Here is a 15,464-nt window from a genome sequence, read left to right on the forward strand (position 1 = left end):
ACGATATATTTTACCCCTTTGAAATTGAAGAAAATTTGGTCTAAGTGTATCATTTTACCCACTTTAGAAACTAGACCACTTACCAAAGGTCCAAAACCCATACACAAATGCTTGGCTTTTCTACCTCATTATAATCTCATCATAACTGCTATAAATCTAAGATACCCAAATTTCCAAGGTAAAATAATTCCTCTCTGCAAAACCAAACCACTTATTAGCTTGCAAAAAGTAGATGAAATGTTAGAAACAAATTTAACAAATACACTTTATTATTTATAAACTACAAGGTTATCTGTGTACAGGGAAACACAGGGTTAAATGACAACCTTAGTACTCATTCTTGTGCAACCATTTAGAATAAAACAGTGAGTCAGATAAGTCTGACAACAGGCCCACTACTGTGTAGAAAATGCCAGTTACTCAGAAAATAGACCAGAGTAATTGCCAGAAAGGACAAAAGTAGTGGTAGTGTGCCTACAAGAACCATCAATCAATTATCACGTGCAGATCGAGTGCTCCACCCGTGTGTGTCAGGTAGGGATCTGCCTGTCCTGCTGAAGGAGCGAAGGCCCAGGACTGGTTAACTTCCCTACATTCCACAAGGCTTTGTTCAGGTGACTGTGGAATGTGCTGTCAAAAACCTTATTCATTTCTGCTGCAAGTTCTCTCAGAACCGACTCTGTTGACTCGTCACTGACATTCAGAATCCGCACAAAGAATTTATTCCACAATCCACCATCTTTTAGCCTAAAAATATATAAAAACCATTTCCATCAAGGTTAGGCACATGAAAATTACAATCCTTTTAATTTAACTCAGTATCATATTTATGAACCAGCATGATTTGAGGTAACAGCTGCAATTCTAGGATTAGAGATCATTCAGATACTTCTTGAAAACTCAGGGAGGAATAGCCACGAAGGCCTATATGTAGGAAAAGCCATACATACTGGTACACATGAGATTCAGATTCTCTTTTGAATCAACAATTTCCCTCTGCATATTAAGATGAAGCACCTTTTCTGAACACAAGGAAAAGAAAGTCTTTCCTCTAACTTTCCTAAAGTCTACTGTCATGAAAGATTATAGTCTCCCTTCTTGCCTGAATGTTTGGTCTCCTTTACCATTCTCAGAGAAGCCTACATTTGACTAAAGTAACCTGCTAAAAATCCATGACTTCTCTTCCTTGCTCTTCTTTCTATTGTGATACAGGGAAAGGCTGTTAAAGAACATCAACTGTTTCTGCTGTGCTAGACCTGCTTGGACCACAGCCAGTTAGAGATGACTGCTCATTCATTATATTTCAAGTCTATTTTAAAAGTACATGTAGGAGGGCTGGGAGTTTGGCCTAGTGGTAGAGTGCTTGTCTAGAATGCATGAAGACCCGGGTTCAATTCCTCGGTACCACATACATAAAGAAAAGCCAGAAGTGGTGCTGTGGCTCAAGTGGTAGAGCTCTAGCTCTGAGAAAGCCCCAGGGCAAAAAAAAAAAAAAAAAGTACATGTAGAAAGAGGTGCTGCTATGGCTCAAGGGGTTAGGACCGAAGCCTTGAGCTGAAGAGCTCAAGTTTAAGTGCCACAATTAAAAAAAAAAAAAAAAAAAGTGCAAGTTAAAGCCAGGCACTCAGGAGGCTTACATCTGAGATCTGAGCCAGTCTGGGCAGAGAACTCTGAGACTCTTGCTCTCAAATAAGCACCAAAAAAAAGCTGAAGTAGAGATGGTACTCAAGTGATAAAGCACTAACCTTGAGCAAGAAAAGCTCAGAGACAGCACCCACGCTCTGAGTTTAAGGCCCAGGACTGGCATAAAAACAAAGGAGAAAAAAATAATGTAAGAGACAAATGTGACTAAGTTCTAAATTAAGAAAAAAAATTAACAATTTCAGTGTTTGGGAAGGGAAAGTGGAGAAAGAACATTAACTCTTTAACACTATTTATTGGTTTATTTGTTTATTGCCAGTCCTGGGGCTGGAACTCAGGGACTAAGTACTGTCCCTGAGCTTCTTTTTGCTCAAAGTTAGCACTCTACCATTTGAGCCCCAGCACCACTTTCAACTTTTTCTATTTATGTGGTACTAAGGAACTGAACCCAGGTAGAGCACTTGACCTCTAAGCATATTCCCAGCTCCACTGATTTTTTTTTTTTTGGGGGGGGGGGAAGCGGCGGGTAGGGAGGTGGGTCATGGGGCCTTGAACTCTGGACCTGGGCACTGTCCCTGAGCTCTTCAACTCAAGGCTACTACCCTACCCTTGGCCAAGCCCTACTTTGTTTTCTAGAGGTTAATTGGAGATAAGAGTCTCAGGTCCTTTTGTGGATGGGCTGGCTTTGAACCTTGATCCTCAGATCTCAGTCTCAAGAGTAGCTATGATCACAGGCGTGAGCTCCTGCCCAGCTGATTTTATTTTTTTAAATACCAAACTATTCTGGGAAGTTTTTAGTAAAGAAAGTTAAAGTAGAGCCTAGGTATTTAATCGGGTTTATGAGTAGACTTACAATAGTACTATGACTCTAAGACCAAGCAGATCTCTTATTAAAAGAGCATTATTTTTTCAGCAACAGATTCAGTTCTTTGGTTTGGTTCTACTCACTCATTAAATAAATAATAATCTAAAATTAGCATATAATTTAGAAATTTAACTCTTTAAGAAATGCTTATTAACACTATTAAAAAAGATTTAAGGCCGGGAGTTTGGCCTAGTGGTAGAGTGCTTGTCTAGCATGCATGAAGACCCGGGTTCAATTCCTTGGTACCACATACATAGAAAAAAGCCAGAAGTGGTGCCGTGGCTCAACTGGTAGAGCTCTAGCCTTGAAGCCTTGAGAAAGCCCAAGGACAGTGCTCAGACCCTGAGCCCAAGCCCAATTGATTAGGAAATTATTCATCCCCAAAATGCTCTTGTTAGCACATCTGAACCAAGACATCTTAATGCCAGACACTGTGTAGCACACCTAAGGTTCAGAATATCCTGATATCTATTATTATTCTATGTATGTACTGGTTCTGGGGCTTAAATTCAGAGCCTCAGTGCTTTCACCAGAGTTTTTCTGTTCAAGGTTAAAGCCCTACTAATGGAGCCACAGCTTTACTTCCAGCTCTTTTGGTGCTTAATTGGAGAAAAGTCTCATAATGTTCCAGCCTGGGCTGGTTTTGAACTGAGATACTCAGATCTCAGCCTTCTGAGTAGTTAGGATAACAAGCAGGAGCCACCAACACCTGACTTTGACTCTTAGATTTTATTAGGGACGCCTTTATCCTATACTACCAAGTATTCTGCTGATACTTTAAGTGAAATTATCTTGGCATTTGGTTTGAGAAAACTAAAGTGTTTTTGTTTTTGTTTTGTTTTGCCAGTCCGGGGCTTGAGCTCAGGGTACCGAGGAATTGAACCCGGGTCTTCGTGCATGCTAGGCAAGCACTCTACCACTAGGCCAAACTCCTGGTCCCAAAACTAAAGTTTTTGTTTTTGTTTTTTTCCCTTCAACAAAAGCAGAGAAAACACTTGAGAGAAAAGTATTTGGACAACAAGAACCCTGAAGTTACTCAATACTTACTCAGAAATATTTTTGCTAAGTTTCCAGAGGGACCCATCCCAGAAGACCTGTAGATGTTCCTTGAATAATAGTAAATGTGCTAAATCTGCAATACCAAACAGGTCTACCTGAAATCACAAAAAGCACTGTGAGCTAAAATACTTTGCTGACTCTACTGTGAGTTAATTTACATGAAGGTAAAAGGCCTTACAGAGCTTAACTCAATTTATTTTATGACATACATTTTAGGGGAACAACATACATTTAGGGGAACAACTTTCCCTAAAGGAAGGGAACAACTCCCTAAAGAAGTAATCAACAGAGCCAACTCTAAGGATTATCCTTATAAACAAAATACAACAAACTAACTAAATTACCAAATAAGTCTGTAGAACTACTGAATATGAATGGACTCAGTTGGACAATGGTGGCTCACACCTGTAATCCTAGCTAGTCAGGAGCCTGGATCTGAAGATGTGATTCAGAGCCAGCCTGGGCAAAAAAGTTGTTAAGATTCTTATCTTCAATTAACCACCAGAAAACTGGAAGTAGAGCTGTGGCTTAAAGTGGTAGAGCACTAACTTTGAGCAAATGAGCATAGTGATAGTGCCAAGTCTTCAGTTCAAATTCCACAAATGACCAAAAAAAAAAAGTATGGATTCCAGCTGTGACCTTACATGGTCCATGCAACTACTTTAGGTTCAAGCTACACATTTAGTCAGCAAATGTCTCAAAGATGTTTGCATGTGGGGGCAGGAGTTTGGCTTAGTTGTAGAGTGCTTGCCTAGCATGCACAAAGTCTTGGGTATAATTCGATACCACATACATAGAAAAAAGCCAGAAGTGGTGCTGTGACTCAAGTGGTAGAGCTCTAGCTTTGAGAAAAGTCCAAGGTCAGTGCTCAGGCCCTGAGTACATGCCCCATGATTGGCAAAAAAAAAAAAAAAAAGGGGGGGGGGGGGCTAGTGCTCTACAACTTGAGCCACAGTGCCATTTCCAGCTTTTTCTGTTTATGTGGTACTGAGGAATCGAACCCAGGGCTTCATGAATGTTAGGTAAGCATTCTACCACTAAGTCATCTTCCTAGCCCCCCAGTGTTTTTATACATGCATTATATTGTATTTAATCCTCACAACAATTCCTATGTATCAAGAACAGAAACTGTTATCCTTATTTTATTAGCAAAGACCCTAAAAAATGACTTATAAAAGACTATACTGGGACTGGGAGTTTGGCCTAGTGGTAGAGTGCTTGCCTAACATGCACGAAGACCCAGGTTCTATTCCACGGTACCACAGACATAGGAAAAAAAAAAAAGCTGGAAGTGGTGCTGTGGCTTAAGTGGTAGAACACTAGCCTTGAGAAAAAAGTACAAGGACAGTGCTCAGGCCCTAAGTTCAAGCCCCACGACTGGCCAAAAAAAAAAGACCACACTGATGGACAGTAAGTAGAAATTGTACTTAAGTACAATTTCTTAAGTACTCTTTTTTTTTTTTTTTTTGCCAGTCATGGCTTGAGCTCAGGGCCTGAGCACTGTCCTTGGACTTTCTCAAGGTTAGAGCTCTACCACTTGAGCCTCAGCACCATTTCTGGCTTTTTTCTATGTATGTGGTACCTAGGAATCGAACCCGGGTCTTTGTGCATGCTAGGCAAGCACTCTACCACTAGGCCAAACTCCCGGCCCCCAATTTCTTAAGTACTCTTAAGGACTGAGTTAGTCTTGTTTGCATGTGTTAGGTGTCTATTCTTCAGCACTGTGAGAGAAAAATGACATGTCTAACTGGTGATACAATGTTTGGAAACTCTATCATCTATTCTAGGAGACTTGATAGCAGTAAACACAGCTTTCATAACTTATCTACATAGATAACAGACTATGAAACCCTCTCTGTGTTTGCTTGGGCTTGTCTAACACTTACCTGGTAGGGAGAAGAACAGTTAGCTAGGATCTTTTGTTTTTCTAGGATCTGCATAGTCGGAAAGCCGCTGAGGGGAAAAATGTCTAGCTGCACTCTCAGGTCAACACTGTAGGAAAAGTCCACTATCTTCAAAGCTTGACTGTTTTCATTAAAACCATAGGGATCGTGGATTCTGAGCTCAGTTTAAGAGAAAAAGATTAAAAAAAAAAATAGGCCATGAGAGAAGCTGCATAGCTGATATTTAAAAAAAAAAAAAAGAAAGTAAAACCTACCACATGTATGTCTTAGGTAGACCAATAGCACCCTCCAGTGTCTAATTATAAAAATACACATGTAGAAGCAGTGGCAGTGCCTCTGGCCAAACAGCAAATTTTAACAGTGGTTTGGTGATACAAAGTATGTCTAACCCACTGTGAACTACCTAGAATCTTATCAAATATCAATGATACTTTCTTCTTAAGCAAAGTAATATGAAGGATTTCGCCTAATAGCTGCAAACTAATGACCTTGGAAAGTCAAAAGCTGGGGCAGACAGGATTTGATCAGACAAAGCACAAAGTATCTTTAAAGTGGACTGCTTTATTCACAAATACAGCAGTCAAAAACTAGTCTTCAAGTACTTTCCCAAAACAGAAGCCTCAACTGTTCATGCCTTAATATCTTCTGTTATTACTTGGGCCCCATTTCCTATTTACTATTCTGGGTTAAATCGTCAAGCTTGTTGGATAAACTGGGTTTTAGCTGAACACTAACCCCTTTCCTAGCATAGTTTGCACCTACACTCTGGTTCTACCAACTTCTCTTGCTGTTATTTCACTTTGAACTGATAGTGGTTTGTCTTTGAGCAGCAGTCCACGAATTTTGGAAGTATCTTTGCTATACTGCACAAGCCCTACTAAAAGAATGACTGGACAGTATGCTTAACATTCTGCAGAAGCATTCATATGTTACATGGCTCCTTGACAAAAGCTATTGTAATAGTTAGTGGTTAATTCTTTCATCTTAATGTATTTCCTCAGTGTGTATTTTTTAATTATATTTGAAATTATTCTCAACGATTATTAACTCTTAGCTAGTTAGTAATCTTCCACCATATGGCTTTATAAACAGGTTTTTGCCAAAAGCATACACATGGTAATTATCTATGTCTTCACAGAAAGTTGACAACAAGTAGTAAAAGGGACCGACCTGTTTCGTAGAATCAGATTCTTCAGATTGAGATCTCCATGAACTATTTCTGCTTTGTGTAGCTTCTCTACTAATGTCATCACATTATAAATAATCAGTACCATTATTTCATTCGTAATAGATTCACTGTGTTGGAGAAGATCCTGGAATAAGACAGAGGAGGAACACTTCTCAGGTTGGGTCACTCAATGCTACCATCATACCTTCTATTTGATTCTCTAGAGTAGTCTGGGTCTACACCCCAGTTTAACAACAAAATGATCTTTAAGATCTCAAGATTTATAACTGGGGATGCTCATCAGCATAGTTAAGGCCTTGAGCTCAATCTCAAGACTGGGAAAGATAAAACTGTAAGGATTTTCAGGAGCAAATGAATAAGGAGCATCAAGAATAAAGAACACCAAGAATGAGTGTGAGGCTAGGCACTGGTGGCTCACTCACACCTGTAATCGTGGATACTCAGAAGACCAAGTTCTGAGGATCACAGTTTGAAGCCAGTCCAGACAAGAAAGTCTGTGAGAATTTCATCTCCAATTAACCATCAGAAAACTGGAAGTAGTACTCAAGTGTAGACCGTTAGCCTTGAGAAAAAGAGTTTAGGGATAGCACCCGGACCCAGAGTTCAAACCCTATGACCTACTACAAAAAAAAAGGTGGGGAGTGGGGTGGGGGAACTGGCCCACTACAACTCTATAACTGTGTTTTGGTGACAATCAGTTTTGAACTCAGGGCCTCATACTTGCTAATCATGTATTCTACCAGTTCCAAAACTGTCATAGGAAGACATCAAGCCAGGTACTGCTAGCTCATGGTTATAAGGTTAGCTACTCAGGAAGTGAGATCTTAGGATCCTGAAGGTAACCACGGCAGGAAAGACCATGGACAAGCGCTAGTCTTGAACAAAAACAAGCTCATGGACAGTTCTCAGGCCTTGAGTTCAAGCCCCAGGATTGGCCAAAAAAAAAAAACCAAAAAAAACCCAAACTCCAAGCTTGGTGACAGTGGCTCACACTGGTAATCCTAGCTACTCAGGGGGCTGAGAACTAAGGATTGAGGTTCAAAGCTAGCCTGGGCAGGAAAATTTGTGAGACTATCTCCACTAAGTTGCAATAAAATAAGAACCATCCAGTCAAAGTCAGTAAACATGAATGTCAGTTATCCCAGTCAGATGACTAGTTCATAGGAGTTCATTATATAATTCTGTCTCCCCTTGCCAATAGATAGATAAAAATAAGAATGAAGCTGGGTATGGAGGAGTAGAGGCTCAAGCCTATGATACTAACTACTCAGGGCTAGGATTACAGGGCTGGGAGTTTGGCCTAGCATGCAAGAAGACCTGAGTTCAATTCCTAGTTACCACATACACAGAAAAGGCTAGAAGTGGTACTGTAACTCAGTTGGTAGAGTGCTAGCCCAAAGACAGTACCCATGCCTTGAATTCAAGCATCAGGACTGGCAAAAGAAAAAAAAGAAAAGAATCTGCAACTGGATATAAGAGTCTCCTGCATAGGCTGGCTTTGAACTGCAACCCTCAGATCTTGTCTGAGTAGCTAGGATTATAGGCATGAACCACCGTTGCTCAGGTATGATCAATGCTTTAACTTGTAATTTCCGTGGGTCTACGTCAAAGCAATTCATAAGAATTATGTTCTAAATGTCTTTTCTAAGTAGAGCATAATTCTCTCTCTTTGAGGACTTTAGAAGGTTTAAGTATTGCAAACCTGAAGGGTAGAACAGTTTATATATTGGTAGCAAATGATACAACCATCTTGATACTGGTAACAGCTGCAAAATTGATCACATTCCTCATTTAGACGTTCCTTTAGCTTGAGGTGGATATAAAAGTCCCATGGGATAGGCTGAGTGAATACCTGCAAGGAATATTTAAAAATAAGAGCAATTTTAATGTGTGGTTATAGTTAGCATATTGAAAACGCAATCCTCTTAGCCTTCTGCTACTCCAATTGAAATCAGAGTAAAGGGGCATTTTTGAAAGGAGGTGAAGTTCAATTCCCAGTACCACAATAAAATGGGAGGGGTGGAAGCAAAAACTCTTTCATAAAGTATACAATAATACCAAACTGGAAAGCTGGAAAGTAAGCATAACAATTTTTTTATTGTAATTAATAGGATTACAATTATATTCACCAGATAGAAGGTACATTACTTTACACACATTGATACCCCTTCTCATGTTTTTGTCCCTATTTCCCTCCTAAGAGTAACAATTGTTAAAAGTACCAAGAAAGTAGATTCTAGCAGAAAGAAACTGCTTCCTTAAGAAAGCAACTAAAGGGGGCCGGGAGTTTGACTTAGCAGTAGAGTGTTTGCCTAGCATGCATTAAGACCAGTGCTCAATTCCTCAGTACCACATACATAGAAAAAGCTGGAAGTGGTGCGGTGGCTTAAGTGGTAGAGTACTAGCATGGAGAAAGCCCAAGGACAGTACTCAGGCCCTGAATTCAAGCTAGGACTGGCAAGAAAAAGAAAAAGAAAGCAACTAAAGGATACGTTCCTTCAAAATACATGCATTAAACCAAGAAAGAACAAAATGGGATCGAAGATAGCCTCATGCCTAAGACCTGAGGATAACGGTTCAAAGCCAGCCTGGGCACTAAAGTATGAGAGGTCTTACCTCCAATTAATCACTAAAAAAGGGGAAGTGGCAATGTGGCTCAAGGGCTAGGATGGTAGTCTTGAGCTGTAGAGCTCAGACACAGCACCCAGACCCAGAGTCCAAGCCCCAATATGGTGGGAGGCTGGGGGGTGGGAGATGGGGCATGCAAGACAGATTTCCTAAAAAGACAAAACAGGTAGAGTATTTTTTTATATTTGGACATACAGAGACATTTACACAATAGATTTCACTTCTGACCTGGGCCTACAAGATGGCTGATTGCTTGGTGCCCACTGACTCTCCTATAAGGAATCTTGTATACTAATTAGAAAGATTTGGTAGTGGGGGTGGGGGAGGCAGTATTGTTATTGCTCTGACCCACATTATTCACAAGGTTACAATGAACCAAGCTTACCTTCATTAAAGTTAATTCTGCAGAGTTTCTTGGTGACACCCAGAATAACTTGTAATCTTCACTTATTAGGTATTCTTGTCTAATACAATAATCTTCATTATCTGTTGAGAAGTTGGATTCCATTAAAAAAAAAAAATGGGGGTGGGAGCTGGCAGGGGCTCACGCCTGTAATCCTAGCTACTCAGGAGACTGAGATCTGAGGATCAAGGTTCAAAGTCAGCCCATCCACAAAAGGACCTGAGACTTTTATCTCCAATTAACCTCTAGAAAATGGGAAGTGGGGCTTGGCTCAAGGGTAGGGCGGTAGTCTCGAGTTGAAGAGCTCAGGGCCAGCGCCCAGGCCAAGTTCAAGCTCCATGACCCACAAAAAAATAAATAAAAAAGCAAAGTAGATCCCATGAGCTCATTAGTTCATGAACTAATATCAATTCAAAGTGGATCAAAGATCTCATCATCAGACCAGAAACTTTGAAACTACTGTGAGAGAGAATAGGAGAACATTAGAACTTATACCTATTGTAGAAACTTCCTATATTGAGTCCCAAGAAAACAGACAGGAGAAAGATGTGACAAGTGAGACTACATCAAATAAAAAGTTTCTGCACAGCTAAAGACATGTTACTAAACTAGAAAGACAACCAACTAACCAACTGGAAAAAGATCTTTATGTCAGACAAAGGCCTAATAGCCAATAAATACAAGGAGCTCAAGAAACTAACTCCTCCCAAACATAATAAATCAATCACTAATGGGCAAAAGAACTAAAGAAAGACTTTTCAGAAGTGATTAAAAAAAAAAAAAAGGCAATACACATATGAGGAAATGCTCAATATCCCTAGCCATAAAGACATGCAAGTCGAAACACTAAAATTCCACCTCACCAACACTGTGAATCTGAACAACAAATGTTGAGGATGTGGGGAAAAAGGAACCCTACCACACTGTTGGTGGAAATGTAAACTAGTGTAACCAAGCTGGAAAACAACCACTCTGGAAAGCAGTCTGGAAGTTCCTCAAAAAACTAAACACAGGGTCCGGGAGCATGGCCTAGTTAGTAGTGGAGGACTTGCCTAGCATGCATGAAGACCTGGGTTTGATTCCTCAGTACCACATACACAGAAAAAGCTGGAAGTGGTGCTGTGGCTCAAGTGGTAGAGTTAATTTCCATATGTATACTTTATATAAATATGAAGAGGCATTTGTGCATTTTGTCTCTGTGCTTCTCTCTTAAGAAGAGGATACAATGCTTACGTGAATTTTCATATTAACATATGTGCATATATATATATTTATATACATATACTGTGTATATCAAAATGAACTCCAAGATATGGAAACAAGGGATTCTTCTTTTTTCCTGCCTTGTAATTTTTACATTTTTATTTTTTGATGATTCTGCTTTTTCCTTATGTATGGGATAGGTATATTCACATGTGTATCTTCAGGAAGGTTGAGGAGAGGGTACAGAACTCATGGGGAAAGGGTGACAAAGTATAGCAGTGAAATTAAACATAGATGAAGTAAACTAATTCATGGGTTGAGATAGGAGGGAGGGACTGGGAGGGAATGAGAGAATAGAAGGCATGATATAAATGGAAATGGACTCAGCACCCGACTCATGTAATAGTAATCCTGTACATCAACCTCTGTAATAATAAATTTTAAAAAACCAAACACTGGGCCGGGAGTTTGGCCTAGTGGTAGAGTGCTTGCCTAGCATGCATGAAGACCTGGGTTCGATCCCTCGGTACCCCACATACATAGCAAAAAGCTGGAAGTGGTGCTGAGGCTCAAGTGGTAGAATGAGAAAGTCCAAGGACAGTGCTCAGGCACTGAGCTCAAGTCCAGGATTGGCCAAAAAAAAAACAAAACACTGTGAATATATTCATCAGAACAAGAGGCTCTAGTGTACTTGCTGTTCGGTAGCATTTAAGATCATTTGTTACAAACTAAAAAAGGGCAAAAAAAAAAATCCTACTATTACTAGAACATGAAATCATTAATATATCAATTGTACAAAATCTTATTTCCTTTTTTGGGGGTCCTGGTCCTTGAACTCAAGGCCTATGTGCTGTCCCTGAGCTTCTTTTGGCTCAAGGCTAGTGTTCTACCACTGAGCCAGCTTTTTTCTGAGTAATTATCACAGGTCAAGTGTGTCAAGGACTTTCCTGCCTGGGCTGGAAGGATCTTAACCTTCTGAGCAGCTAAGATTACAAGTATGAGCCAATTGTTCCTGGCTATAATGTTACTTTAAAAAAAAAAAAAAAATGGGTCATGGGGCTTGAACTGGCCTGGGTACTGTTCCTGAGCTCTTCAGCTTAAGGCTACCATCCTGCCCCTTTGAGTCAAGCTCCGTTTCCCTGTTTTCTCGAGGTTAATTGGAAATAAGAGTCTCAGGTTCTCTTGTGCCCAGGCTGGCTTTGAATCTTGATCCTCAGATCTCAGCCTCCTGAGTAGCTAGGATGACAGGTGAGCCACCACTCCTGGCTACAATGTTATTTTTTTTATAATCTATGAGCATTGTAATGACCAAGCATCAAATTCAATTATAAAGATCTTAATAGTATCACAGGAAAAAAGGCAAGCATTGGTGTAACTTACCTAATTCAATTTCGTTCTCTATTTCCAACTTAGGCATTGGTCTATCTTCTACAGAAAACTTTGCAGAAGCGCTTAACTCTGGTAGGGATTTCAGTAGCTGTATGCGATTCTGTAAACACCAGGGTGACTGTAAAGGGTTTTCTGAGGAGGATAACAGTTGAAAAGGCTTAGTGTAAAACATCTAAATTCTTAAAATAGATGTTATAACGGGGGAGGGGGGAGAGAGAAAGCAAACCAACATTACAAATCAACACTGCTAATCTAACTATATTCATCAAAAACTATGTTCAGTTATTATGTCTTTTCTAGAAATTCCACTCATGGCTGCTTATTCTTTTTTTTTTTTTTTTTTTTGGTCTGCTGTGGGACATAAACTCTGGGCCTGAGCACTGACCCTGAGCTCTACAGCTCAAGGTTATCATTCTACCATTTGAGCCACAGCGCCACATCATGGCCACTTCTTTAGGGGACAAAAACTTAGTTTTCTGAGATAAGTGTTCATTAATTATGGATCTGGACCTATGTCTGTGAGTTGCAGGATCCTACCTGTAGCTTCACTAGTAAGTTCCAGTTTCTCAGGAATTTGAAGACTTTTGATAGAGGAGATGCTTGTAACTGAGGCAGAAGATCCAGAAAAGCCAGAAGAATGTGTGGCTTCACGACTATCTTCAATGATTGGGCTAAAAGAACCACAGAGGAAAACAGATCCCATAGAATAAAACATACAAACTTACCTTTTTTTCTGCCAGTCCTGGGCTTGAGCTCAGGGCCTGAGCACTGTCCTTGGACTTTCTCAAGGATAGAGCACTACCACTTGAGCCTCAGCACCACTTCCAGCTTTTTTGTTTCTTCTATATATGTGGTACTGAGGAATTGAACCCGAGTCTTCGTGCATGCTAGGCAAACACTTTACCACTAGGCCAAACTCCCGGCCCACAAACTTACCTTTATTAAATTTGATAAATTTACAAATTAATACAAACACACATATATATACACACACATCTATCATCTATCCTTTTCTGGTTCTTGGTAGCGGTACTAGGTTTGAACTCAAGCATTCTGACACTTGAGTCACATCCCAGGCCTCTTCAGTTATTTTGGGGGAGGGTCTATCATCTTTACCTAAGGCCAAACCTGGGCCTCCGTCCTAACCTACACCTTCTGCACAGCAGAGACCATAAGCTTGCGACAAACCTAGCTTTTTAGTTGCAATGAGCTATCATTAACCTTTTGAATCTTGAACCTCCAACATCTTAATGTCCACTATCCCAATGTAGCTGGAGTTATAAACACTTATCGTCATACTTGGCCCTGACTTTTTTCTTTTGTGTTGGTCATGGGGCTTGAACTCTGGACTAGGCATTGTCCCTGAGCTCTTCAGCTCAAGGTTTCCACCCTAGCCCTTGAGCCACAACACCACTTCTGGCTCTTGACTTTTTTTTTTTTTTTTTGCCAGTCCTGGGCTTGAGCTCAGGGCTTGAGCTCTGTCCTTGTACTTTCTCAAGGCTAGCACTCTACCACTTGAGCCTCAGCACCACTTCCGGCTTCTTGTATGTGAGGTACAGAGGAATCGATCCCGGGTCTTCGTGCATGCTAGGCAAGCACTCTACCACTAGGCCAAACTCCTGGCCCCTGGCTCTGACTTTTTAAAAATAAAATTGATTTTAAAATAATTTACTGTAGGGGCTGGGAATTTGGCCTAGTGGTAGAGTGCTTGCCTAGCATGCAAAGACTTGGGTTCGATTCTTCACTACAACATACATAGAAAAAGCCAGAAATGGTGCTGTGGCTCAAGTGGTAGGGCTCTAACCTTGAGAAAGCCAGGGACAGTGCTCAGGGCCTGAGCTCAAGCCCGGGATTGGCAAAATAAAAATAAAAAGTAAAAGCTAAGTGCAGTGGCTCACGCCTGTAATCCTAGCTACTTTGGAGATCTGAGGATTGCAGTTCAAAGCCAGCCAAGGAACTAAAAAGTCCATGAGACTCTTACCTTCATTAATCTCTAGAAAACCAGACATAGTGCTCTGGTTCAAGGGGTAGGGCGGTAGCCTTGAGGTAAAGAGCTCAGGGACATTGCCTAGGCCAAGCAAAGGCCAAGGGGTGGGTTGGCAGCTCTGAGCTCTTTAGCTCAGGGACAACCCCCAGGGTCACAATTCAAGTCCCATGATCAAAAATAAATAAAACAAAATAGATTTGAAAATAATTTGGGGGAGGAAGGGCTGGGAGTGTGGCCTAGTGGTAGAGTGCTGGCCTAACATGCACAAAGCCCTGGGATTGAATCCTCAATACCACAAACACAGAAAAAGAGTGGTACTGTGGCTCAAGTGGTAGAGCACTAGCCTTGAGCAAAAAGTGTCCAAGGACAGTGCCCAGGTCCTGAGGTGAAGCCTCAGGTCAAGCCTCAGGACTGGCCAAAAAGAAAAAAAGAATTAGTTCGCTAGGATTCTGTTTCATTTTAAAGTCTGTTATTAGAAATAATTAGGATCTCACTGACTTCCTTTGCACTGGTTGATAAACAAGTCCCAGGATTACATTTCTGGACTTACGACTTTATTTAACTAATATATAGTACATGCCTATTTCACATCTATTCCATACTATTGAGAAATATTGACCAACACTGACAACTGATTTTATTTCTCTTCATCTACAGGCTGGATTTTCTGGCCTTCAAGAAAAGGTACAAAAAAAAAAAGGAAAAGGAACAAGGAAATACAACAATTACAACATGGGCACATCTTGGCACATGACTAAACCCAGGCACTAAAGTCCCCAGAGATCTTATCTCCAATGAACCACTAGAAACTGGAAGTGGTAAGGTGGCTCAAGGGGGGGGGGGGTAGCCTAGAGCAGAAGAGCTCAGGGACAACGCCTAGTCCCAGGAGTAGGGAGGTAGTTGAGCTGAACAGCTCAAGGACAATGCCCAGGCCCAGAGTTCAAGCCCCATGACCAATAACAACAACAAAAAAGCATTGGGTAGTATGGTTCACATGACAGAGCATCCACCTAGCAGGTATAAGGCCCTGTATCAAAATTTCAGAACCTCCAAACAAAAAATTTAGCTCTTTTCTCATATTCAAATGAATCCTTTTATCTGGGGCAGCCTTACCATCATATAAAGCACTTAACAGCTCAGTACTTGGCAGAGAGTCAGAGCTTGATAGCTAATCACTGTAATGGACAAGGATACAC

The 15,464-nt window shown here is 40.7% G+C and overlaps 1 protein-coding gene across 2 annotated transcripts in view; it reads right to left on the minus strand.

Moving 5' to 3' along the window:
• Nucleotides 1–240: 240 nt before the first annotated feature.
• The window catches only part of Bub1b (BUB1 mitotic checkpoint serine/threonine kinase B), a 36,669-nt gene continuing 21,445 nt past the window's right edge, over nucleotides 241–15,464 (minus strand). For both annotated transcript variants that reach the window (XM_090318616.1, XM_090318615.1), the window contains exons 16-23: nucleotides 12,819–12,952; nucleotides 12,273–12,413; nucleotides 9,672–9,772; nucleotides 8,361–8,510; nucleotides 6,640–6,782; nucleotides 5,452–5,623; nucleotides 3,554–3,660; nucleotides 241–747 (exon numbers count right to left, since the gene is read on the minus strand). In XM_090318616.1, coding sequence (XP_090174742.1) covers nucleotides 531–747; nucleotides 3,554–3,660; nucleotides 5,452–5,623; nucleotides 6,640–6,782; nucleotides 8,361–8,510; nucleotides 9,672–9,772; nucleotides 12,273–12,413; nucleotides 12,819–12,952 — 1,165 coding nt within the window. In that variant the 3' untranslated portion in view covers nucleotides 241–530. The remainder of the gene's footprint in view (nucleotides 748–3,553; nucleotides 3,661–5,451; nucleotides 5,624–6,639; nucleotides 6,783–8,360; nucleotides 8,511–9,671; nucleotides 9,773–12,272; nucleotides 12,414–12,818; nucleotides 12,953–15,464) is intronic.

Source organism: Megascapheus bottae, chromosome 25, assembly GCF_031878675.1.
Source record: "Megascapheus bottae isolate mThoBot1 chromosome 25, mThoBot2.hap1, whole genome shotgun sequence".
In the NCBI taxonomy this organism is placed as follows: Eukaryota; Metazoa; Chordata; class Mammalia; order Rodentia; family Geomyidae; genus Megascapheus; species Megascapheus bottae.